The sequence below is a fragment of the Oenanthe melanoleuca genome, chromosome 1A (genome assembly GCF_029582105.1).
Source record: "Oenanthe melanoleuca isolate GR-GAL-2019-014 chromosome 1A, OMel1.0, whole genome shotgun sequence".
Taxonomy (NCBI): domain Eukaryota; kingdom Metazoa; phylum Chordata; class Aves; order Passeriformes; family Muscicapidae; genus Oenanthe; species Oenanthe melanoleuca.
Window position 1 is genome coordinate 68,329,601 of NC_079334.1, and position 23,718 is coordinate 68,353,318.

The window sequence follows — 23,718 nt, forward strand, 5'->3', positions numbered from 1 at the left end:
TGGGGGGGTCTTAATTTATGGGGGCTTATCATCTGGGGGGGATCCTTTATTTACTTGGGGGAGGGCACTTCAGTTTAGGGAGCCCTCAATTTGGGGGGCCCTTTATTTTGGGGGAGTTCTTTATTGGGGTGGTCTCAGTTTAGGGTTGTTCTTTAACGGGGAGTGCTCCTCAATTTTCATGGATCTCAAATTTAGGGGATGCTTCAGTTTAGGGAATTTCCTCCACTTGGAGTAGGGCCCTCTGTTTATAGGGGGTTCTTTATTTGGGGACAGATCTTGGTTTGGGGGGCTCCTTAACCTGGTGGGTTCCTCTGTTTGGGTATTCATCAGTTTGGGGGAGTTTTCCGTCTTAGGGGGGGGTTCCTCCATTTAAGGGGTTCTCAAATTGGTTTTTTTTTTTTCTCAGTTTAGGGAGGATCCTCTATTTGGGGGAGATTTTTAATATTGGGGGGGTGCTCTCGTTAGTGGGGGCTACAATTTAAGGGGGTTCTCTGGGGGAAGTCCCTTATTTGGGGGATCCTTAATTTAAAGGGGGATCCTCAATTTGGGGATGTTCTTAATATTGGGGAGGTCCTCAATTTAGGGTGTGCTCTGGGGAGCATCCTCAATTTACGCCTTTAAATTAGAGGGGGTTGTTAGTTTAGTGAAGTTCCTCAATTTGGGGGTTCCTCATTTAGGGGGGATTTATTTGACCTCAAATCCTTCCACATCCAGTGCTTGTCCAGCACATCCCAGGCACCCCATGAACCAATTCTGATGGGAAATTTTGCTAAAATCCCATAATTAGGCTGTGTTCCTACTTCCCAAAACCCTATTTTGGAAAAATAGCCCAATGCTGCTTTCTCTCAGGCTCATCAGCAATTCCAGCTCCTCAAAAAACTCCAGTTTATTATTCCAGCTATTCCATAGTTTATTAAAATTATAAAAAAATGAGAATGAAGCAGCTCCTTGCATTTCCTGCTGTAGGGAGGCCAGAGCTGGATTAATGGAAGGATCAAGGATTTTTAGAGAAATAAAACCATTTCTTTACCCACCCAGGGGCTGATCCAGCTCTAACCAAAATTCCTGCTCCAGGGATAGCAAGGTGGGAATTTCCTGCTCAAACCCAGCAATCCCTTTCTGCTTTTTAACATCTGCCATGCCCCAAAAAAAACAGAATTCCACCCATTTTTAAGTCTTGGCATTAGGAATACACAAGGACACATCATTTTTTTAATATATAATTTACAATTCCAGCTGCAGCTGCTCTTACCTTGCTATGTATTCCAGGCTTCCAAGAGCAGATTATTGGGATTTAAAGTTCAGCAGTGCTGGGAATTGCCCAGCATTCCAATATGGAATAAAATAGAATAAATGGAATAAAACACTTCCTTATTTTAGTCTGATCCAAAGACCCCTGATGTCCTCACAAAGTTGAGGTCCCACTATGGATTCCTGCAGGTTTTGGGATCAACTTGAGACCACAAAAAGGTTTTAAAAGGTTGATGCAGCTTCAAGAGTCTTTCCAAGAAGTTGGAAATTAAAGCAATGGAAGGGATTAGTGGAGAGCAGGTCCATGAAGAGCTGGAAAAGCAATGATCCAGGTGGATCTTCTCCATTGGGATGTTCAGTGTGTGGAACTGCCTAGAAGTGGAACTTCCCTTGGATGGTTCTGCTTCAGGGAGCTGCACAGCAAGAGAGGAAGCTCAGCCCTGGAATTTGGAAGTAAAAGAAGAAAATAAATTAAAAAATGGATCAGAAAAGAGATGTGACAAAAGCAAGGAATGGTTTGGGTGGGAAAGGACCTAAAGATTATCTAATTCCAAATTAGACACCTTCCACTAGCCCAGATTGCTCCAACCTGGCCTTGGACACTCACAGGGATGGGGCAGCCACAACTTTTTGGGAAACCTGTGCCAGAGCCTTCCCATCCTCCTATGACCTCCATCATAATTTGATATAATCCTACTTCAAACATTTCTCCTAAATCTACGTCCCAAGTGCCAAGCTTGGCTCCTCTGATCAATTTTGGGGAAAAATCCCAACATTTATTTAATTCCAAATTAGACACCTTCACTATCCCAGATTGCTCCAGCCTGGGATTGGATACCTCCAGGGATGGGGCAGCCACAATTTTTTGGGAAACCTGTGCCAGGGTCTCCCATCATTTCCATCATAATTTGAGATAATCCTCCTTCAAACATTTCTCCTAAATCTATTTCCCAAGTGCCAAGCTTGGCTGCTGTGCTCAATTTTGTGTAAAAATCCCACCATTTAAATCAGGCAAGAGATAACCAATATACCATGTGGAAATAAATTCCTCTTCTTCACGTGCTGCCTTGTGTTCCCTGGAAGAGCTGGATGAGTTCTGGCCTCCTGGCCAGCTGCTGTGCCAGCATTCCTGTGGCATCTGGAGTGTCCTGGAGCCCAGCCTGGAGCAGGATCTGAGTGGCCACCACGTGCTGCCCGGCGCTGGCCACGTGCAGGGCTGGGGACACACACACAGCAGAGCTGGGGTCACCTCCTGGCCTTGGCCCATCCTGATTTGGGTGGAAACAGGATTCCCAGGGGGAATAAATACATGGGGTTGGTGAATAATGAGTTTTCATGGTGTGGGATGGGATAGAATCAAAGAATTAATGTTGGGATTATTGAGTCTAACACTAAAGATCATCCAGTTCCACCCTCCTGACATGGAGAGAAAATTTCCATTATCCCAGGTTGCTCCAAGCCCTGTCCAGCCTTCCAGGGACACTTCCAGAGATCCAGGAGCTGCCACCGCTTCTCTGGGAATTCCATCCCATCCCAGCCCCTCCCCACCCTCCCTTGTAAAAAAAAAAAAACTTTCTTCCATCTAATCCAATCCTGATTGCTCTGGATAATCCTGATGTGGATGAGAAGCTTCCCAAGAACGCAGTGACCCAAAGCCAGCCAAGGAGGGACCACAGGGAAAAAAAAAAAAAAAAAAAATCCCAGGTCTGGATGAGCTCAGCAGAGCTCGGATTTAATCACTGAGGGGGTGGAGGGAGAGATGGCAACACTAAAACCTGGCTCTAACCAAACCCCAGGGCTGGGGAATTTGCCAGTTTTGCCAATTGATGAAACCATTTGTCCTTTATTTTTAAATTTAAATGTATTTTTTTTGGGAGATGCTGATGCAAGAGCTGCCTGAGCCTTTCCCACTGGGAATGCCGACTCTCCAGATCACTATAGCAACCCTATTTCCGTGCCAGCTCTCTGGTATTATTTGCTCATCAGCCATTTCCAGGCTGTTTGCTAAAGAATTGAGGCTGGAGAGCTCAATCCTGGTTTGTCCATCCAACTTGCTTTCAACAGGATCATTCCAGGCAAATTAGAGAGGGAGGAGGCAGCACTGGAACTCCTCAGGTGAAAAGTAAGCTGGGAATTCCCAATTTCTTCCCCCAAGGGAAAAGGCCCAGCAGAAATTCCAGCAAACTGAAAGCCAAAAAGCCCCTGGGATGATCCATCATGTTGCTCCCAGAGCAAATGTATCCATGGATTTGGCATCTGAGGTTGGGATGTGCTCATGGAAGCTCTTGGTGTCACATAAAATTGGAAAAAGTTTGGAATTCTCACCAGAACGGCCCTTCCCATCCTTAGCCTGGATGTCAGCACCGAGGGACAGCAGGGTCTGGATGGTGTGTCCATGTCCTTCCTGCAGAATGTGGGATTTGGGGTCAGCTCTGTGTCAGATCCATGACCAAACTGGATTTGCACAGATCTGCTCTGTCCTGCTCAGCTCTGGGGGCACCAGGAGCTCTGGAGGATCTTGGAGCAGATGGAAATCAGGCTGGGAAGATCAGATCCATGAGGCAGGAATTGCTCCAGCTGCTGTTATCCCATGGGAATTATCAGAAAGGTGCAATCAGGCACATTCCTAAAATCCCAGAATGGTTTGGGTTGGAAAAAATCCTTAAAGATCATCAAATTCCAACCCTTGCCATGGGCAGGGACACCTTCCCCATCCCAGGCTGCTCCAATCCTTCCTGGGACATTCCAGGGATCCAGGGATTCTCTGGCAATTCCAGCCCAGCCAGCAATTCCTTCCCCAGTCTCCCCTTTCCCAATTCCCTGTGACCTGTCCCTTCTATCCCTTGTCCCCAGTCCCTCTCCAGCTCTCCTGGAATCCTTTAAGCCCTGCAAGGGGCTCTGAGGTCTCTCCAACTTTGAGTTTCAAATCCCTCACGTTCCCAGGGGATCTGGAGCTGATTTTCCCAGGGTTATTCCAGCTCAAGGAACAGAACCTGTTGCTGATCTGGGCTGTTGCTCATCTGCCTCCCTCAGACACCAACATTTCCCAAAGAATTCCTCCAGGATTTGTGATGCCCTGGGAGAAGACCCAGCCAGGATCCACAGTGTCCTCCCTCCTTCCTCTGCCAGAAGCCAATTTGAAATTCCACAGGGAAAAACCCAGCACAGCCCCCAGCTCCCTCCACCCTGCACAGGCTTTTCCAGAAATCAATCTTTTCTCCCTAAAATAACACGACTGATTTTGGAATTACATCCTCAGTGCCATGAATTGGTCTTTGTCCTTCAGTCTGGGAATAGAAAACTCTTAATTTTATCTCTCCCACTCACCCACTCTTTTTTTCCTTATTCCCACAGGATTCCAAAGCATCTTCCCCACTCCAGATCTCCCATTTCCCTGCAAACCCAATGGAACTGCTGTAGCTGCCACAGCCCTGGCAGCAAATTGAATGTTTTTAAAAAAACCTTGATTTTCATGTGTTTATAAATACAAAATAATAAGAAAAAGAGGGAGATAAAAACACAACCCACCAGGCAAACAAACAGTGCTGTAAATACAAAGTGACACTGAGCCTGGGGAAGGGAGAGAATCCCATCCAGTCATTCCCAAGTCAGCCAGGAGCTGGGAATTTCTCCAAGGCACATTGTATTACCCCAGAGCCTTGCTGTTCAACGTGCCCTTGGCAACCAGAAGGGCTTGGAACGAGGTTTCTGGGAGCAGGAGGCCAAGAAAATGGGAGAAAGGGTTTCTTTGTGGGAGCAGGCAGGGCTGGATGGTGCCAGCATTCCCAGGGAGTGGCACAAATGGTTTTGTAGGAGCAGGGCACTGGGATGAGGTTTTATTCCCAGTACAAGGCTCAGTGCTGTTAAAATCTTGGGTTTAACATCCCTGCATTTGAGCAGGGACATTCCTGTGCTGCCAGCTGATCCCAGGAAGGATCTTGGTCAAGTTTTGGGATCTGCTCTGCACTGCCAGGGAATGTTGCAGAACCCACATGGGCTGGGAGGAGGAGAAAGGTTCCAGTGGTTCTGGAATTCAAAACAATTCCAGAGTGAAGGACACAGATAAAATCCCAGCAGCTCCCCCTACTTTCCCAGCTCTTCTTTCCCACCTCTGGACATCTCCTGTCCCTCCTCTGCAGGAACTAGACCCAAACATGGAATTCCTGGGGTGGGAAGGACCCCAAAACCCAGCCAGTGTCACCCCTGCCATGGCAGGGACACCTCCCACTGTCCCAGCTGCTCCCAGCCCCAATGTCCAATCTTGGACATTCCAGGGATCCAGGGATTCTCTGGCAATTCCAGCCCAGCCAGGAATTCCTTCCCAAATCTCCCCTTTGCCAATTACCTCCATCCCTTGTCCCCAGTCCCTCTCCAGCTCTCCAGTCCTCCAGGTCCTGGAATGTGCTGGAAGCTCTCCCTGGATCCTTCCCTTCTCCAGGGGAACATTCCCAGCTCCCCCAGTCTGGCTCCAGCCCTGGAGCAGCTCCATGGATTTTTCTGGACTCTCTCCAGCAGCTCCAGATCTTGCTGCTGTTGTCCCCAGGGCTGGGATCTGGTGCTCCAGGTGGGATCTCACCAGTGCAGAGCAGAGGGGAAGAATCCCACCCTCACCCTGCTGCCCACATCTTTTTCTGATGCCCAGAAAACAGGGAATGGGACTGGTCAGAAGAAGATGGACTGTGGTAGAGGATGAGCCAGGAATGCAAATCCTCCAAGGTGGCAAAGACCTGATCCAGCTTGGTTTAGATACCTGGTTTAGGTGTGTGTTGGGTGGATGTGGCCAGAAATGTGTACTCTGTCCCCATCTGTTGAAGCTGGGTGGAATAGTGATTTCCTTACCTCCATGGCACATACCATCTGCTCATGGGCCATCTTTAAACCAGCTGGGCAATCATCTTTATCTTTCCACAGCCCATCCTCCCTCCAGGAGATATCTCCTGTTCATGGCCAGTGAGTCCCAGGCCATGACTGATAAAATTCCATCATCCCACTGGGAGATGCTCCAGCCAGGGGAGGAGCCAAGCCTTTCCTACCCAGATAAAAACTGACATTTTGGACACCAAGGCACCTTCTTTCCACTGCATTCCAGAGGAAAACCAGACCTTTCCACATCATCCCTGCACCTTCAGAGGAAACTGCACCTTCTCCAGGAGCACTGCTCCAGCTGAACCACATCTGCCCCTGCAGGAGGATGCAGCCACCATTGAATGGGACTGTGCCAACACCCTGACTGACTGACGGGTGTCAGCTTGGATTCTGACTCTGGCAGGGTTTGGGATTGTTCTGTGTAATACTGCATTTCTAGTTTAATGTTCCTAGTAAAGAACTGTTATTCCTAATTCCCATCTCTTTGCCTGAGAGCCCCTTTATTTCAAAATGATAATAATTTAGAGGAAGGAGGTTTACATTCTCCATTTCAAAGAGAAGTTTTCTGCCTTTATTGGCAGACAGCTGTCCCTCAAACCAAGACAAGGTGCCTGGCACAGCTTTTCCCAGGGAATTTGGGCCCAGGACAAACCTTGGCTGCATAGTGCAGGGCTGGCAGCTGCAGGGACGTCGCTCTCCTGTTGACATCCACACCCAGCTGGGACACCAGGAACTGGATGGAGCCATCCTGGGCTGTCACAGCTGCCCTGTGCAGGGCCTGAGCACCCAGGGCATCCACAGCTGTGGGACAGGCCTGAAATTGAGGAACAGAATGGAAATAACAACAAGTACACTCATCCCAAATGAGATCAGCACCCTCTGGAGGCGCTGGCACCACCAGGAAACCTCCAGGAGGTTCCTCACCTCTCCCACCCTCAGTGCCTGTAATGTGAGGTTAAAACCAGGACAAACTTCCCAAAATCTCTGGGAGAATCAGCCATGAGGGCGCCCCAACCAGCTGGGATCATCCATTAATCAATCAAGCAATCAATCATTTATAAATTATTGATTGCAGTGTTCTGGCTCCTGCTGTGCACAACTGGCTCTAATGGCACTCCCTGGAGCAAATCAGGGATTTTTTTGGGAGACAGCACAGGAGAGAGGGAGGAGCTCTGGATAACTCAAGGATGGACATTTCCACATTATCCATGGCCACTGGAGTCTCCACACTGAGTCCTGGCATTCCAAGAGCTGCTTTTGGCTCTGACACAGCTGCCCCTGGAGTGCTGGGAATGTCCTGTCCCCTCCTGCCACTGCCTGGTGTCACCATCCCACCCCATCATCCCCTGGATCCCTGGAAGTGTCCAAGGCCAGCCTGGATGGGGCCTGGAGTCACCAGGGACAGTGGGAGGTGTCCCTGCCATGGAGGAATGAGATGGTTTTTAAGGTCTTTCCATGATTCCTGATGACCTCACTCAGCAAAATCCTTCCCATCTCCAGGGGGAATTTGCCTTTTGACACATTTTCTTTATTTACAATTTGGGAATTTGTTTCCTTGCACTCCAGTCATGATGAACATGTGGCTCAGCTCCTGGAAGGGACAGAGAGGGATTTTGGCACCCACCTGGTGTTTCTCCAGGAGCAGCTGGGCAATTCCAATGTGCCCATTCTGGAGAGCATCCATGAAGGGAGTGACCCCACAGCTGTCTCTGCTGTCAGCTTTGTACTGGCACCTGGAAATGAGAGGAGAAAAAACCAGGACACAGCTGTTGGCAGCTCCAAAACCCTTATGGAAGGAGACTCTCAGCAGCTGGGATTGAAAATGGAATTTATAAAGCTCATGGATAAACCTGTCCTGGTGTTTTAGGGCCTAGGGAATGATTTATGGGGTTTTTTTGGGGGATCAGAGATCTGGTTCAGCTCATTTGGGCTCTAAAGATAATTTATAATTCCCTTTTTCCCTGACTAGAGGGTTTCCAGAAGGGCCCAGGTGTACACTGGAAGCAGGGAATAACCAGATGGAATAACCAGAATAACCTCATGGAATGATGTACAAAATCAAGAGCTCACCAATCTCATTCAGTGAAATGAGAGAAAATGGAATTAAAGCCTGGCTTAGATCACAGGGCTGTTTATGCTGGACAGGTTGAGATGAGCTGGAATTCCCAGGGAAAGCTGCTCCAGCTCTGGGAAGGGAACAGAGCTGCTTTAAAGCCATTTCCCAGCAATTTCCCAGGAAATCAAGGATAAGCCCAGCCTAGGGAAGCAGCTCCCAGGAATCCTTTTGGTCATTGTCACATGAATCAGCAGGGAAAACAAAGCCAGGGCTGAGTTACATAACTGGGATTTGTGTCATAAGCAAGAGGGAGCCCATCCCAAGGGAATCCAGCTGGGAAAAACCTGGAGCAGGAGGAAACAGCCTGGGGATGGGAGGGCAGGGCAGCTGTGCTGTGCTTGGAGCAGCACAAGCATCCTTTGTGTGCAAACCCTGGCAGGGAATGGGAGGTGGGGGAGGAAAAGCTGGAAGGAGGCTGCTTACCGTTCCAGGAGCAGCTCCACAACCTGGGAACAGCCGTGCATTGCTGGGAAAAATGGGAAAAAACAGGAAAAATGTGGATTGTTTGTGGCATTGTGATCCTTCACACTCAGGCTGCTGATCCCTTTGGGATGAGGGAAGGGGTTCTAAGGGGTTTTAGTCCCATCTGTTTTTTGGTGGGGTTAAAAAAAAAGGCTTCACTTCCTCTATCCCATGGGAAATGGGAGGTAAAGCAGGGAAAAGGTGTGGAATGGGCACTGCCTGATCTGTCTGTCACAGAGTTCAGCTGGAACAAAGAGGGTTTCTCCCAGTTTGTTCATTGAATTGGGATGTGGGAGAAGCAAAAGGAACACAAAGCAGGCAGCTGGGGAAATGCTGGATAACATTCCCAGCCCTCCTCAGCCACTCCCATCTCATCATCCTCATCCCTCTCAGAGGGAAAACAACAACAAAGGGGGAGGATTTGAGCCTGAGGCACTGAAATATGCCAGGTTTTTTCCTGATTTTTTAAATATTTCACTTCACACAGCTTGTTTTTTTTTTTTTTTTTTGTTTTTTGTTTTTTTTTTTTACCTGCAGGTCATTTTGAATATATCCATTTGTTTTGCAAGAGAAAAATAATATCAAACCAAGGCTGGAGCTGCTCCATCAGGTGATGGAAAAAGGGTTCCTGGGAAATGTGTGTTCAACTTTCAGCTGAGATCCCAGTGAGGGATACCCAGATTTTGGCTCTTTGCTCCTGTTCTCTGCCTGTTCTTCACCTGAGCTGATGGAAAATCCAAGTCATGGGAAGAAAAATCCCTCCAGGCAACACAATTCCATCTTTTATCAGGAACAGAGACAGGGGAAAGCTGGGATTCACAATTACCTCCTCCCTTGGGATAGAAGAAGCAACAAAGCTGAAGGAATCAACCCTTATTAATATAAAAAATAATTGCAGGAGGGAGATAATGACCCTTCAGCAATCTGGGAAGGCAGCTGGCCTGGTCATGGGTTAATGTGCTCAAATCCACACCCCTGGGATTTCCATGGAAAAGGCAGCTTGTCCTGACATGATTTCCCCTGGCAGCTCCAGCACCATCTCTGGTCCCTCACTCCTGCCTCAGGAACTGGGAATATCCACTGGGATAAATTTGGGATATCAGGGAGCAGCAGTTTGGGATCAAACTGCACTGGGAACAGAATTCCCTAATTCCATCATTCCAGCCTTTCCCATTCCCACTCCAGCTGCTGCTCCAAGGTCTGGCTGGATCAGGAAATTCCAGAAATCCACCCAAATTGTGGATTGGTGGCTTTGCCAAAGAAAACACAGGTGGAGACACCCCTAGGAAGCAGAATCCAGGTGCGGGATCCCAATTGTATTCCCATATCTCAAGGCAGGGAGGGAGAAGAGTTTGGCTCAAGGTCAAAATTCTCCCTTTCCCATAGGATCATCCCAAATCCAAATCCCAGAGGAACCTGTCCCAGATCCCAACCCAAAATCTACCTCCTGCTGGGAGAGGAGCTGCCAGCTCCATGGAAACAACACCTGGAATTGGGCAGGGATGGGAGAACATAAAAAAAATAGGGATCAGCCACTTCAGGCAACCTGCTGTGATCCCACAAATGTTTTTTTCATTCCCAGGTCAAGCACAAGGACTCAGTGGTGCCCAAGGGCTGGAATTGTCACTGCTGATGAGCCAAGAGTGAGGAACAAGGGCTGGAAAAGCACAGCAGGGGCTCCTCCCAACAGCTCGGGGTTTTCCAGGGAGTCAATCCCAATTAAATTCTTTGGGAAAGGAGTCTGGGAAGCCAGGGCTCATCTCTCCTGTAAAAACCTGGAATACACAGCTTGATTCCCACTCTGGGTGTGGTCTGAGCCCTTGTGCTTCCCAACAATCCTGAGGATGGCTGGAATTCCTAAACGTGCCCATTCCCTTTAAATATCCCTTAAAAGCAAAGAAAAGGGATTGGACATGGTGGGCTCCAACAATCCTGTGTATTCCCAGCAGGGATTGTCCCTCTCCTTTCCAGAATTCCTCTGGAATTTTCACCATGGGATAAGAGCGAAACTCCAAAATTTGGAATTTATTATTGGAATCATGAGTCATTTTGGTTGGAAAAGTGCCTGAGCCCAACCATTCCCAAGTGCCATATCCAGGTGGATTTTAAATCCCTCCAGGAATGGGGACTCCAACAGCTCATTCCAATGCTTACAACACTTTCCATGAAGGAATTTTCCCAATATCCAACCTGATATCACAGCTTGAGGCTGTGATAAAGAAATACATTCCCAGACAGATCCCAAAAGTTTCCTTTCTTTGAAATTCCTGAAAGCTCTGCTGCTTTTAGGAATTTCCAATGCTGGGATGTGCTTGGAGATGGGGAGGTTTTCCAAGAGCAGTTCCCAGCTTTACACAGCAGGAAGGAAAATCATTTCCACATTCCAAGTGAAGGAAGCTCAGATCCATCTGTGCCAGGGACAGATGAATTGATCCAAGGATCCCAAAGAAGATCCCAGGATGGCTCCACCTCTCCCTTTTCCCTGACTCTCCCTGGATCCATGGCTGCTGTACCTGCTGTGTGCAGAGGAGTTCTCCCAGTGGTGCTCTCTGTGTCCCAGCAGTTTGGGGACACATCCAGGAGGTACTGGAGCACCTCAGGATGTCCTTCCCTGCTGGCAATGTGGAAACAATTCCAGCCATCCTTATTCCTCAACAAGGGATTGGCTCCATGCTCCACCAGAGTTTTGATCACTTCCAAGTTTTTCCTGGTGCAAGCCATCATCAGGGGAGTCCTGCAAGAAGACAAAATAAAATCAAATAACCTGGGACAACAAATCTGATGTCCCACCTGGATTCAAGTGCTTTGTCTGAGGAGCCAGGAGATTTTACAGCAGTTTTTCCAGGCTGGGAATACTCCAGGTTTTTTTCCATGCAGTCCCTCAGAGCATTCTGTGTTTTTGAGGCAAATGAGACTTTTTCCAAAGGTTTGGTTATGCCCTAGGAAGCACAGAGCTCCCCTGGTTTTATTCCATGGCACTGCCACACAAATCCAAGCTCATGGAATCTTGGCCTCAGCTCCAAGCTGAGCCTCAATTTCCAGCTCTGGAATGCTGCCTTTGGATTTGTGGCAGTTCAGCTAAAAGCACCTTCCCAGGCTTTCATCTGGGAATCTTTTCTTTTTCCAGAAATTCCCATTCCTAAGGGAAGAGTGGTGCAGTAATTCACAACTTTTAGTCAAAATGGGGGGAAAGCAGGGATAGGACTGGAATTTCTCCCAAAAATCCAACTGGATCCACAGTGTGGGCAGCAGGGGAAGGGAATTCTGCCTCTCTGCTCCACTTGGGATCCCACATGGAGTCCAGCTCTGGGATCCCAACATAAGGACCTGGAGCTTCTGGAGCAAATCCAGAGGAGTCCCCAGAGTTGCTCCAGGGCTGGGAGAGCTGGGAATGTTCCCCTGGAGAAGGGAAGGATCCAGGGAGAGCTTCCAGCACATTCCAGGGCCTGAAGTGGCTCCAGGAGAGCTGGAGAGAGACTGGGGACAAGGGATGGAGGGACAGGACACAGGGAATTGGGAAAGGGGAGATTAGGGTGGGATCTTGGGAAGGAATTCCTGGCTGGGCTGGAATTCCCAGAGAAGCTGGATCCCTGGAATGTCCAAGGCCAGCCTGGCATAGTGGGAGGTGTCCCAGATGGCACTGGATGATCTTTAAACTCCTCCCCATCCATTCCATGATCCCAAACTCCACCTGCAGCAGCCACATTCCCGCCTTCCCCCCCAATCCCAAATCCCAGCACCTACCAGTCACCTTTTTTCAAGCAGTCCACGCTCGCCCCCCTCTCCAGCAGGAAGGCCACACATTCCTGGTGTCCCATGGAAGCAGCCTCATGGATGGGCCTCTTGTAGTCCCCATTGGCCATCTCCATGTCCATGCCCAGCTCCTGCACCAGGAATTGCAGCACATCCTGGTGTCCTGAGCGAGCTGCATGGTGCAGCAGGGAGTCTCCCAAACGTCCCCAGCGCCAGCAGGGAGCCTCTGGAAGCTCATCCAGCCTCAGCTCATCCTGTAGGAGATCCAGGTTTCCCTCCTGGACCAGCCTCAGGAGCCGCCGTGGCCTCTCCTGCTCTACCATGGAACCCGGCCTGAGGGGAAAGAGAAAAAAATGGGGATTTTGGGGGATATTCTGGTTGGTTTGGGGGGTTGGAATAAGCAGGAATGAGGTTTTCCTTCATGAGAAGCAAAGCCCAGTGACTAGTTCCAGAAAAATGGGAATTTTTCCCTCAGAAAATCCATTAATCCCATGGCACATCCAGGTTTCCCTCCTGGACCAGCCTCAGCAGCCACTGCGGCCTCTCCCGCCCTGCCATGGATACCAACCTGAGGGGAAAGAGGCAAAAAAATCTGGATTTGTGGGATATCCTGGTTGGTTTGGGGGATTGGAATAAGCAGGAATGAGGTTTTCCCTCAGGAGAAGCAAAACCTGGTGTTTATTTCCAGAAAAATGGGAATTTTTCCCTCAGGAAATCCATTAATCCCATGGCACATCCAGGTTTCCCTCCTGGACCAGCCTCAGGAGCCGCCGTGGCCTATCCCGCCCTGCCATGGATACCAACCTGAGGGGAAAGAGGCAAAAAAATCTGGATTTGTGGGATATCCTGGTTGGTTTGGGGGATTGGAATAAGCAGGAATGAGGTTTTCCCTCAGGAGAAGTAAACCTGGTGTTTATTTCCAGAAAAATGGGAATTTTTCCCTCAGGAAATCCATTAATCCCATGGCACATCCAGGTTTCCCTCCTGGACCAGCCTCAGGAGCCGCCGTGGCCTCTCCTGCTCTACCATGGAACCCGGCCTGAGGGGAAAGAGAAAAAAATGGGGATTTTGGGGGATATTCTGGTTGGTTTGGGGGGTTGGAATAAGCAGGAATGAGGTTTTCCTTCATGAGAAGCAAAGCCCAGTGACTAGTTCCAGAAAAATGGGAATTTTTCCCTCAGAAAATCCATTAATCCCATGGCACATCCAGGTTTCCCTCCTGGACCAGCCTCAGCAGCCACTGCGGCCTCTCCCGCCCTGCCATGGATACCAACCTGAGGGGAAAGAGGCAAAAAAATCTGGATTTGTGGGATATCCTGGTTGGTTTGGGGGATTGGAATAAGCAGGAATGAGGTTTTCCCTCAGGAGAAGCAAAACCTGGTGTTTATTTCCAGAAAAATGGGAATTTTTCCCTCAGGAAATCCATTAATCCCATGGCACATCCAGGTTTCCCTCCTGGACCAGCCTCAGGAGCCGCCGTGGCCTATCCCGCCCTGCCATGGATACCAACCTGAGGGGAAAGAGGCAAAAAAATCTGGATTTGTGGGATATCCTGGTTGGTTTGGGGGATTGGAATAAGCAGGAATGAGGTTTTCCCTCAGGAGAAGTAAACCTGGTGTTTATTTCCAGAAAAATGGGAATTTTTCCCTCAGGAAATCCATTAATCCCATGGCACATCCAGGTTTCCCTCCTGGACCAGCCTCAGGAGCCGCCGTGGCCTCTCCTGCTTTGCCATGGAACCCAGCCTGAGGGGAAAGAGGCCAAAAAATTGGGATTTGGGGGGATATCTTATTTGGTTTGGGGGGTTGGGATAAGCAGGAATGAGCTTTTCCCTCAAAAGAAGCAAAGCCTAGTGTCTGCTTCCAGAAAAATGGGAATTTTTTCCTCAGGAAATCCATGAGTCCCACAGTACATCCAGGTTTCCGTCCTGGACCAACCTCAGGAGCTGCCAGTTTTACCTCAGGAAAAGCAAAGCCTGGTGTTTCCTTCCAGAAAAATGGGAATTTTCCCTCAGGAAATCCACAAATCCCACAGCACATCCAGGTTTCCCTCATGGACCAGCCTCAGGAGCTGCTGCAGTCTCTCCCGCTCCACCATGGAACCCAGCCTGACGGGAAAGAGGCAAAAAAATCGGGATTTGTGGGATATCCTGGTTGGTTTGGGGGATTGGAATAAGCAGGAATGAGATTTTCCCTCAGGAGATGCAAAACCTGGTGTTTATGTCCAGAAAAATGGAAATTTTTCCCTCAGTAAATCCATTAATCCCATGGCACATCCAGGTTTCCCTCCTGGACCAACCTCAGGAGCCACTGCGGCCTCTCCCACTCCGCCACAGAATCCAGCCTGAGGGGAAAGAGGCCAAAAAATTGGGATTTGGGGGGATATTCTGGTTGGTTTGGGGGGTTGGGATAAGCAGGAATGAGGTTTTCCCTCAGGAGAAGCAAAGCCTGGTGTGTACTTACAGAAAAATGGGAATTTTTCCCTCAGGAAATCCACAAATCCTGTAGGAGATCCAGGTTTTCCTCCTGGACCAGACTCAGAAGCTGCCGTGGCCTCTCCTGCTCTGCCATGGAACCCAGCCTGAGGGGAAAGAGGTAAAAAATTGGGATTTTGGGGGATATTCTGGTTGGTTGGAGGGTTGGGATAAGCAGGAAGGAGGATTTCCTTCAGGAGAAGCAGAGCCCAGTGTCTACTTCCAGGAAAACGGGAATTTTTCCCTCAGGAATCCACAAACCAGCCTCTCCCTCAGCATGAGCAGGAATTTCCTTCTCCCTCAGGATAATGAAAAATTTCCCTTCAGAAAAGCGAGAATTGGCCTCTCCTTCAGGAAAATCTGGAATTTTCCTCTCCCTCTGAAATTCAGAAAGCAGCCACCCCTCAGTAAAAGCAGAAATTCCATTTTTCTTTGGGAAAATTAGGATCTGGTCTCTCCCTTCAGAAAAGAGAATTTCCTTTTCCTTAGGAAATCCAGGAGCTGACCCTTCCCTTAGGAAAAATAGTAAAAAAAAAGCAGTAATTCCCTTTTCGTCTCACACGATCGGGAAATTCGCTTTTCCCTCAAGAAAAACCAGAAATTCGCTTTTCCCTCAGGAAAAAACAGAAATTCCCATTTCCTTCACGGCTCCCGGAAAGGGGGGATTCCCCCACCCCAATATTCCCTCCCCAGCTCATCCCAAACCGCGAGATTCCCGCGGGAAAAATTCCCAGTTTTTCCAACCCACCCGCGCACCGCCGAGCCTTCGTGACGTCACACGCCGGGCGCGTGACATCATCACAAAGGGGCAGTAAACAAACCCCGCCCAACCCGGAAGTGCAGCGCTATTGGATAATGTTGAGGACGGCGCCGGCTTCTGATTGGTCGGCCCGGAGGGGGCGGGGCCGGCGGAGCGCGAGGGGCCGCGAGCGCCGGGGACGGGTGAGGTTGGGGAGGGGAGGGCGCGACCATTTCTGGGCGACGGGGGGGGGGGGGGTAGGGGAGGGATTTCCTTGGAAATTAGTTTTTTTTGGGAATGTGGAGTCCCTTAGGAATGAGGGAATCCTTGGAATTGAGGGATTGGCACTGAGGGGAGCCGTGGCAGTGACGGGGGATTGATTTCCAATTGGCTTTTGGCACTACGAGCGACCTTTGGCATTGGGGGGGCCTTGGGAATGGGGGCTCCTTTGGCGTGAGGGGAGCATTGAAATTTTGGAAAATCCATGGAATTGAGGGATTGGGAATGAGGGGCCCCTTGTTAATAGGATGGGGGAGTGAACAGGAGTTAAAAAGGGAATTCCTTGGTGTTGGGGTCCCTTTGGGAATGAGGGAATTCTTGGAATTGGGGCATTGGCATTGAGGGCTCCTTTGGCGTGAGGGGACCCTTGGATAATTTCTTAAGTTAAATGCAAGTTAATGAGGGTTATATATATTTAAATATTTTTATGAGTTTATATATTCTGGGAATTCTTTTGCTTACTTTTGACTTAAATTTGTGTTGTCCTGTAGATTAAATTAATATCTTTTACTTTTTCTTGAGGCTCTGTTTTGTTGTTTTGACACCTGTTGATAACTGGAGAGTCATGGAGGTGTCATGATTCTTGTTACCATTTAGATAAGATAATCCACAAATATATTGAATTAACATAATTATTTTATATAAATAATGTGTTTTATGTAAATAAATATGTTACTTAACATAGTTATTCTATATAAATAAAAGGATTTAATATTGCATAATTTCTATTTTAATACTATGCAAAGGTCTAAGCTATAATAGATATATAAAATATATAAGCTAAAATATGATCATATAATTACTTTGTTACTATTTATATAAGCTAATTACTATTTAATAAGCTATAAGTGCACATAAAGCTGACATGTAAAGTAGCTAAAAGGGATTATAAATTGTGTACATAAATATATATACATTATTTTAATTCTACAAATAATTAATTTATTTATATTTAATAAAATCAATTTAGCAGTAAATTATATATGTGTATACATAAATGTTATATGTATAAATATATATAATATATATAATATGTATATTATATTTTATATATATATAATATAACATATATAAGTATTTTTATGTGTATATCTACATAAATATTTTATAAATTTTAAAATACATGAAGTTTTATATATTGTTATATTAAAATTGTTGTGATTAATAATGACTTGCAACAGCCAATACCTAAATGTGAAATCAATAATTATATTTCATTAATAGCAAGGGGCAGCCACAGCTTTTCTGGGAATTCCATCCCAGCTCCTCCCAGGCAGGAATTCCTTCCCCATCTCCAAAATAATCTTCTCTCAACCATCACTCCAAACACTAAAAATCCAAAATCTCAAAAACTGGGGGGAAAATACAATTTTGTGCACGTGGATTCAGTGTCCTTGTTCCCTATTGCTTGGATTTGGGGGTTTTTATCTTCTATTTCATTTTTCCAGCTGAAAATGGAATTTATGTTGAATTTTGCAGGATGAGGGGGTCCAAGAGGAGGCACCTGACAGCCCCAGAGTGCCAAGCTCTGGCTCAGAGCAGTGAGGGTTTGTCCCCCCTGAGGCAGCCCCTGAGCCTGGGCCGAGGCAGAGGAGGGAGAAAACAGAGCCTTCATCCCACCCACAGCACACAGAGACATCCCAGAGGTGATTCTTTTCAATTTTTATTTTTATTTTTATTTTTATTTTTATTTTTATTTTTATTTTTATTTTTATTTTTATTTGTTCGTGTTTCTTTTATATCAGATTTGTGTTTAATTTCTGTTTTTTAGTTTCTTGTTTTTAATTAAATTTTTTTTTTAATTTTTTTGTATTCCAAAATCTCAGATTCTGCTTTCAAATTCTTCTTCATTCCCTGATTTTCATGGAATTCATTCCCACTTTCCCCTTTTGTGTAGCCCCAGGCCAGCACCAAAATCCCAAATTTTTTTCATTCTCTGATTCTATGGAATTCATTCCCACTTTTCCCCTTTCTGCAGCACCAGGCTGAGCTGGAAGTGACACCAAAATCCCAAATTCTTCTTCATTCCCTGATTTTCATGGAATTCATTCCCACTTTTCCTCTTTCTGCAGCACCAAGATGACACCCAAATTTCCCAAATTTTGCTTCAGTCCCTGATTTCCATGGAATTCATTCCCACTTTTCCCCTTTCTGCAGCACCAAGATGACACCAAAATCCCAAATTCTTTTTCATTCCCTGATTTTAAGGAATTCATTCCCACTTTTCCCCTGTGTTTATTCCCAGGCCAGCAGAGGAACATCCTGGATTTCTTTGGGATCCCAAAGCCCCAGGTGGAACCTGCAGGGATGCAGAGCTGTGGAATCAAGGAGAAACCTCTGGATCCCTTTTTCCTTGGATCTCCCCATTCCAGCAGCAATTCCTCACTTTTCCTGCATTCCCAGGACTTTGTGCCAGCTCCCAGTGCACATTCCAGGAAAAGAACTATTCCAACTCCAACCTCAGGAATTCCCAACCCAGAGCAGCATCTGGGGGAGGAAACTGAGGAGAAAATTCCCAGAGTGAGTGGGATCAAGCAGGAATGGAAAGATCTGGAGGTGGAGCCTCTTCCAGATTCCCACTTTGGGCTCCTGGGCACTCTGAACTGGGAAATTCCTCATGGATCCATCGATGATCTTCCTGCTGAAATCCTCAGGAATATTTTTGCCTTCCTGCCAGTGCTGGATCTGTACCAGAACCTGAGCCTGGTGTGTCACTTCTGGAGGGAAATAATTCGGGATCCACAGGTAAGGAAAGCTCTGGGATTGTCCCATGGGATCATCCATGATCTGCCTTTCCTTTGTGCCTTTAAATCCCCCATGATTCTTCCCAAAATCCAGGAATTTTTAGATCTCTTGTCTCTTTTTTTTTTTTCTATTCTGGACCAAAAGTTGCTGCTCTATATCCAAAATCCATATTGGAGCAATGTTCCTTTCCATCCATGAAAAAAACCAAAAAATCTGGATGATTACAGAAAATCTCCCATGATTCTTCTCAAAATCCAGGAATTTTTATGTCACCTGTTTTGGTTTTGTTTTTGTATTCTGGACCAAAAGTTGCTGCTCTACATCCAAAATCCATATTGGAGCAACATTCCTTCCCATCCATGAAAAAAAAGTGTGGAAGCTTCCAGAAAATCTCTTTTTTCCTCTCTCTCTCTTTTTTCCTCTCTCTCTCTCTCTTTTTTCCTCTCTCTCTCTCTCTTTTTTCCTCTCTCTCTCTCTTTTTTCCTCTCTTTTTTTTCCCTCTCTCTCTTTTTTTTCCCCTCTCTTTTCTCTTTACCTCCCTCTCTTTTCTTTTTCCCCCCTTTTCCCTCTTTCCTCCCCACCTCCTCTTCCCACTCATCTCCTATTTCAACCCCATCACTTTGACACTCCCCTTGCTGATCTCTTCCCCCTTGAAAATCCCATTTTGGAATGCCAGGAGATAAAATCCACTTTTTTGTGCTTCCCATTCCAGTTTATTCCTTGGAAAAAGCTCTACCACCACTACCTGAAGGGGGAGGAGGGGGCCCTGCAGAGAGTGGATCAGATCCTTCAGGAATTTTCCATCACCAAGGATCAGCAGGGATGTGTGCTGGGGCTGGTCAGGTGAGTCCTCTTTGCACCTGTGCATCCTCAGGTTTGCCTTGCTTTTTTGGGTTTTGAGTTTTGGGATTTTCAGATTTTGGGATTTTTGGGTTTGTCTTCTAAATAGGTGGGAGATGTGCAGAAAAAGGGATTTTAATAGGGAAAAATGCTGGAAAAGGGACAAAACTTTAATTTTCCTTATTCTGTTTGGATACAGGATCCAGGAATTATGGAATTATTTAGGTTGGGAAAGGCCTCTAAGACATGGGGTCCAACCATTCCCAGGGCCAGCAGCAAAATCCCAAATTCTTCTTCATTCCCTGATTTCATGGAATTCATTCCCACTTTTCCATTTTGTGCAGCATCAGACTGGAATCAAAATCCCAAATTCTTCCTCATTCTCAGATTTCCATGGAATTCATTCCCACTTTTCCCCTTTGTGCAGCACCAGGCTGAGCTGGGACCAAAATCCCCAATTCCCCAAATTCTTCTTCATTCCCTGATTCCATGGAATCCATTCCCACTTTTCTCCTTTGTGCAGCACCAGGCTGAACTGGGATGTGACACCAAAACCCCAAATTCATTTTTATTCTCTGATTTTCATGGAATTCATTCCCACTTTTCCCCTTTGTGCAGCACCAGGCCAGCACCAAAATCCCCAATTCCCCAAATTCTTCTTCATTCTCTGATTTTCATGGAATTCCTTCCCAAATTCCCCTTTGTGCAGCACCAGGCCAGAAGGAATTTCCAGGTTCAGAGCTGGATGCAGGAATTTATTCCAGCTTATTTTGTCACAAACTGGGAATTCTTGCTCCTGGCACTGGGATGGGCTGGAAATCCATGGAAAATTCCATGGAAAACACAGCAGGGATTAATAAAAACTTCAGCAGCCCCACTGGGGTGCTCTGGAGGAGCCACAATTTCCTTGGATTGTCAATCCTTCATTTTTCCTCCTGCACAGGTTGGTGGCATCCACAGGAGCCAAGGTTGATCCCAGTGGAGTTCTCCAGATTTTGGGAACTCATCCCCTCTTCCCAAAGGCTCAACTCTGTGTCCTCAACAAATTCCCAGATTTATACAGCAAGCCTGGGGTGAGTTTCACTTTTATTTCTGCAGGAATGATCCCAAAATCCCACAAAAAGTGGTTTGGGAACAGCCAGCACTGCTCCAGTCACTCACCATTCCCTTAAGAACTGACCTCAGTTTCAGGGGAAGAAACTTTTTTGGGAAATCATTTTCCTCCATGCCATTCTCTTAAATTTGGATGGATGGGATGCAAATATGGGATGTCTCCTCCTTCCCTAACACATCCTAAAACTCTGCTTGGGTTCACTCTTCCCTCAAATATCCCAAACCTCTCCCTCTCCAGTGTTATCTGGAATAATTCAGATTTAAGATTTAACCGCTTCTCATGGTGAAAAATTAATTTTAGAAAATAAGGATTTGTTGAAAATAATTAAAAGTTAGAAGTGGGTAGTTATCTAAAATTTTAATAACTGATTGTCTGTCATTTTATATTTGCTCAGCTGGGCTTGCAATGGGAAAAGACAAAACTAGTGAGCAGATCCAAAGGAACATAAACAATGCAATCAGAAACTCATTCTTTGAAAAACTGGACAGAAATAATTTCTATTTGAGAGTTTAGGGTGAGGAAGACTCACCTTACTTCCTCCTTTTAAGACCCCTCCCCACAAAAACAGCCCCAGACTTAATTTAAGAAGTCAATCAATGCTTAATAGCTATTCAAGCTAATTACCATAGGAAACAGGGGATGGGAGGGGCTGTTATTATCAATATGTATTTGTTTGAATCCTGTATCAATAAATAGATTTTGTGATCACCTGTGATTTTGCAGTGTGTATCAGAGGATTACCTCACATAAACATTCACTTTGTAACTTTAAAGTGTTAGAGAGTCTTTTGTCCATTGGTGTTAGACCAATACCCTTATTTTGGTAAATCAATAGGATTTTCCATATTCATAGAAACTTCAAGAGTGTTTTTTCTCTATTTTTCTTTCCCTCCTCAGGCTGAGAAGCTGTGGGCAGTGGTTGCAGTCATGGTGCTGTTCTCTGGCAGTGTTGGTGACATCCGGAGGCTGCTGGGGTGTTTTGGGAGCCCCCAGTGCAGGCTGGGCGTGCAGGAGGTGACAGAGGTGCTGCACTGCATGGCCACACTGCTCTGTGCCATGAGGGACAGGGGCATCCCCATCTCCAGCAGGTCAGGAGCTGCACATCCATCCATCATCTGTCTGTCCATCCATCCCTCATCCATCCGTCCGTCCATCCATCCATCCATCCATCCATCCATCATCTGTCTGTCCATCCATCCATCCATTCATCCGTCCATCACCCATCCATCCATCCATCCATCCATCATCCACCCATCTCATCCATCCATCACCCATCCATCCATCATCCACCCATCCATCCATCCGTCATCCATCCATCAATCATCCATCCATCACCCATCCATCCATCATCCATCCATCCATCCATCCGTCCACCCATCCATCCATCCATCCATCCACCCACCCATTATCCATCATCCATCCATCCACCCATCCATCCACCCATCCATCCATCATCCATCCATCCATCATCTGCCCATCCATCCATCATCCATCCATCCATCATCCACCCATCCATCATCCATCCATCATCCACCCATCCATCCATCCATCCATCCATCTATCCATCCATCCACCCACCAGCCCTGGCTGCTTCCAGGGATGAAGCAGCTGCAGCTTCTCTGGAGTTCCATTCCAGCTCTTCCTCCCTTTTTTTTTCTTCCTCTTTTTAATTCCTTTCTTTTTTTTTTTTTTTTTTTTTTTTTCATTTTCCCCCTCTTTTTTTCCCTTTCCCCCCTTCTTTTTTTCCCTTCCCCCCATCTTTTTTTCCTTTTCCCCTCCCTTTTTTCCCTTCCCCCCCTCCCTTTCCCTCCTCTCTTTTCCCCCTTCTTTTCTTCCTGTCTTTTTTTTATTTCCTCTCTCTTTTTTTTCATCCTCTCTCTTTTTTTTCATCCTCTCTTTTCTTTCCTCTCTATTTCCCTTTTTCCCTCTCTCTTTTCCCCCACCTCCCAGCTACAGTTCCTAAAAAAAAAAGGGATCTGGCAAAAAAAACAAGGGATTCCTTCAGCATTGCAGTGAGGATAAGGATGAAGGACACAGGAAAATCCTTCTTGGGAGAAAATTGGGGAGGAGCTGGAGTGGGAAGTGAAAACAGGCAGGGATGAGATGGCTCTGGAGGCTGTGGGACAGGGAAAGGTTCATCCCCTCCTTCCTGAGAGAAATTGGGATGTGTGTTGGGAATGTTAATGATTTATAATTACTGGGAAAATTAATTAACCTGCAGAAAGCCTTGGGCAGCAGCAAGAGCTGTGATCCAGGTCAAAATTTTAGAATTTCCATCTCCTTGGACACAAAAAGTGGGAATTCCTCAAAAGTGGGAATGAGGAGAAAATGTGTCCTGCAGGAATTGCCTGCTGCCTGTTTGCAGTAATTAATGAGTCTGAGGGTCCAAATCATGATGAGAGACACAAAATCTGTGGGGAAAAACGGAACAAAACTTCCCTAAAAGAGGGAAAACCACAGTGGGAAAACCCTGCTGGAGAATCCAGGTTAATTTTAAACCAGTTGTTGTTAACAAAATTAAAACCAAACAACCTTTTTGCTCTTCCTTTAAAACAACATTTTAAATTATTCATAATTCCCTGCAGAGCTTGAGGTTTTTTCCTTTTTTTAATTATCCAAGATATTTCTGGTGTTTAAGTGGCTGCAGAGGTTTCATTTGTAACTAATGATTTCTCATTTATCTTTCTTTTTTTTTTTTTTTTCAGGATTCACTACAATATTTTTTACTGTTTGTCTCTGATGGAAAATGCCTCTGGAATTGTGCAGCCTCTGGAAGAGGGAAGGGTGAATTTGAGTTCCAGGTGATCCAAGCAGTGTCCTGAGGGAATGTTCCCTTTCTTCAGGAGAACATTCCCAGCTCTCCCAATCAATTAGGAATAAAACACCTCCCTGGCCTCTAAAAATCCAAACTTGATTCCTTTTCTGCTGCTGGATTGAGTCATTTAATTCCTTATCCTCACTTGGAGAAAGGGAATGGGATAAATTCATCCATCACTGAGGTCTAGCAAAGATAAAACTGGTTTTAATGAGCTTAAAGTGCCAAATTAATTCTTAAAACACAGCTTAATTCCCTTAAAAAGA

At 46.4% G+C, this 23,718-nt stretch overlaps 2 protein-coding genes across 7 annotated transcripts in view; one reads left to right on the forward strand and one right to left on the reverse strand.

Annotated features, from left to right (window-relative positions):
- Positions 1-446: 446 nt before the first annotated feature.
- Positions 447-15,721, reverse strand: ANKRD16 (ankyrin repeat domain 16). Of its 5 annotated transcripts, none has more exons than XR_008839639.1 (11): positions 15,670-15,711; positions 14,911-15,028; positions 14,407-14,555; positions 12,440-12,781; positions 11,209-11,429; positions 8,657-8,699; positions 7,742-7,850; positions 6,770-6,931; positions 3,577-3,655; positions 2,283-2,519; positions 447-1,691 (listed from the first exon to the last, which is right to left on the reverse strand). XR_008839639.1 is itself a non-coding variant. In XM_056482295.1 (11 exons), exons 4-10 carry the CDS (start codon positions 12,769-12,771, stop codon positions 2,307-2,309), a joined length of 1,107 nt encoding a protein of 368 aa, XP_056338270.1. In that variant the 5' UTR covers positions 12,772-12,781; positions 14,407-14,555; positions 14,911-15,028; positions 15,670-15,721; the 3' UTR covers positions 847-1,691; positions 2,283-2,306. The 5 variants fall into 5 exon arrangements, 4 of the variants coding, with proteins under 4 accessions (XP_056338270.1, XP_056338268.1, XP_056338269.1 ...); XM_056482295.1 differs by having other exon boundaries at positions 847-1,691; positions 2,283-2,467; positions 15,670-15,721; XM_056482293.1 differs by having other exon boundaries at positions 870-1,691; positions 2,283-2,467; positions 14,407-14,791.
- A 110-nt stretch (positions 15,722-15,831) lies between these two features.
- FBH1 (F-box DNA helicase 1) overlaps positions 15,832-23,718 on the forward strand; it is a 30,817-nt gene continuing 22,930 nt past the window's right edge. The window contains exons 1-7 of one of the 2 annotated variants that reach the window (XM_056482298.1): positions 15,832-15,863; positions 17,419-17,585; positions 18,185-18,684; positions 19,397-19,527; positions 20,468-20,597; positions 21,535-21,725; positions 23,343-23,438. In XM_056482298.1, coding sequence (XP_056338273.1) covers positions 17,420-17,585; positions 18,185-18,684; positions 19,397-19,527; positions 20,468-20,597; positions 21,535-21,725; positions 23,343-23,438 — 1,214 coding nt within the window. In that variant the 5' untranslated portion in view covers positions 15,832-15,863; position 17,419. Of the gene's footprint in view, positions 15,864-17,418; positions 17,586-18,184; positions 18,685-19,396; positions 19,528-20,467; positions 20,598-21,534; positions 21,726-23,342; positions 23,439-23,718 lie in introns of those variants that run through there. The other variant, XM_056482299.1, reaches the window with a different exon arrangement.

Coding starts and splice junctions, on each gene's coding strand:
- ANKRD16 (XM_056482295.1), bottom strand. CDS start 12,771: ATGGTAGAGCAGGAGAGGCCACGGCGGCTCCTGAGGCTGGTCCAGGAG. Junction 7,851..8,656: donor GTGGAGCTGCTCCTGGAACG/GTAAGCAGCCTC, acceptor TCTCATTTCCAG/GTGCCAGTACAAAGCTGACA. Junction 3,656..6,769: donor CCCTGCACTATGCAGCCAAG/GTTTGTCCTGGG, acceptor CACATTCTGCAG/GAAGGACATGGACACACCAT.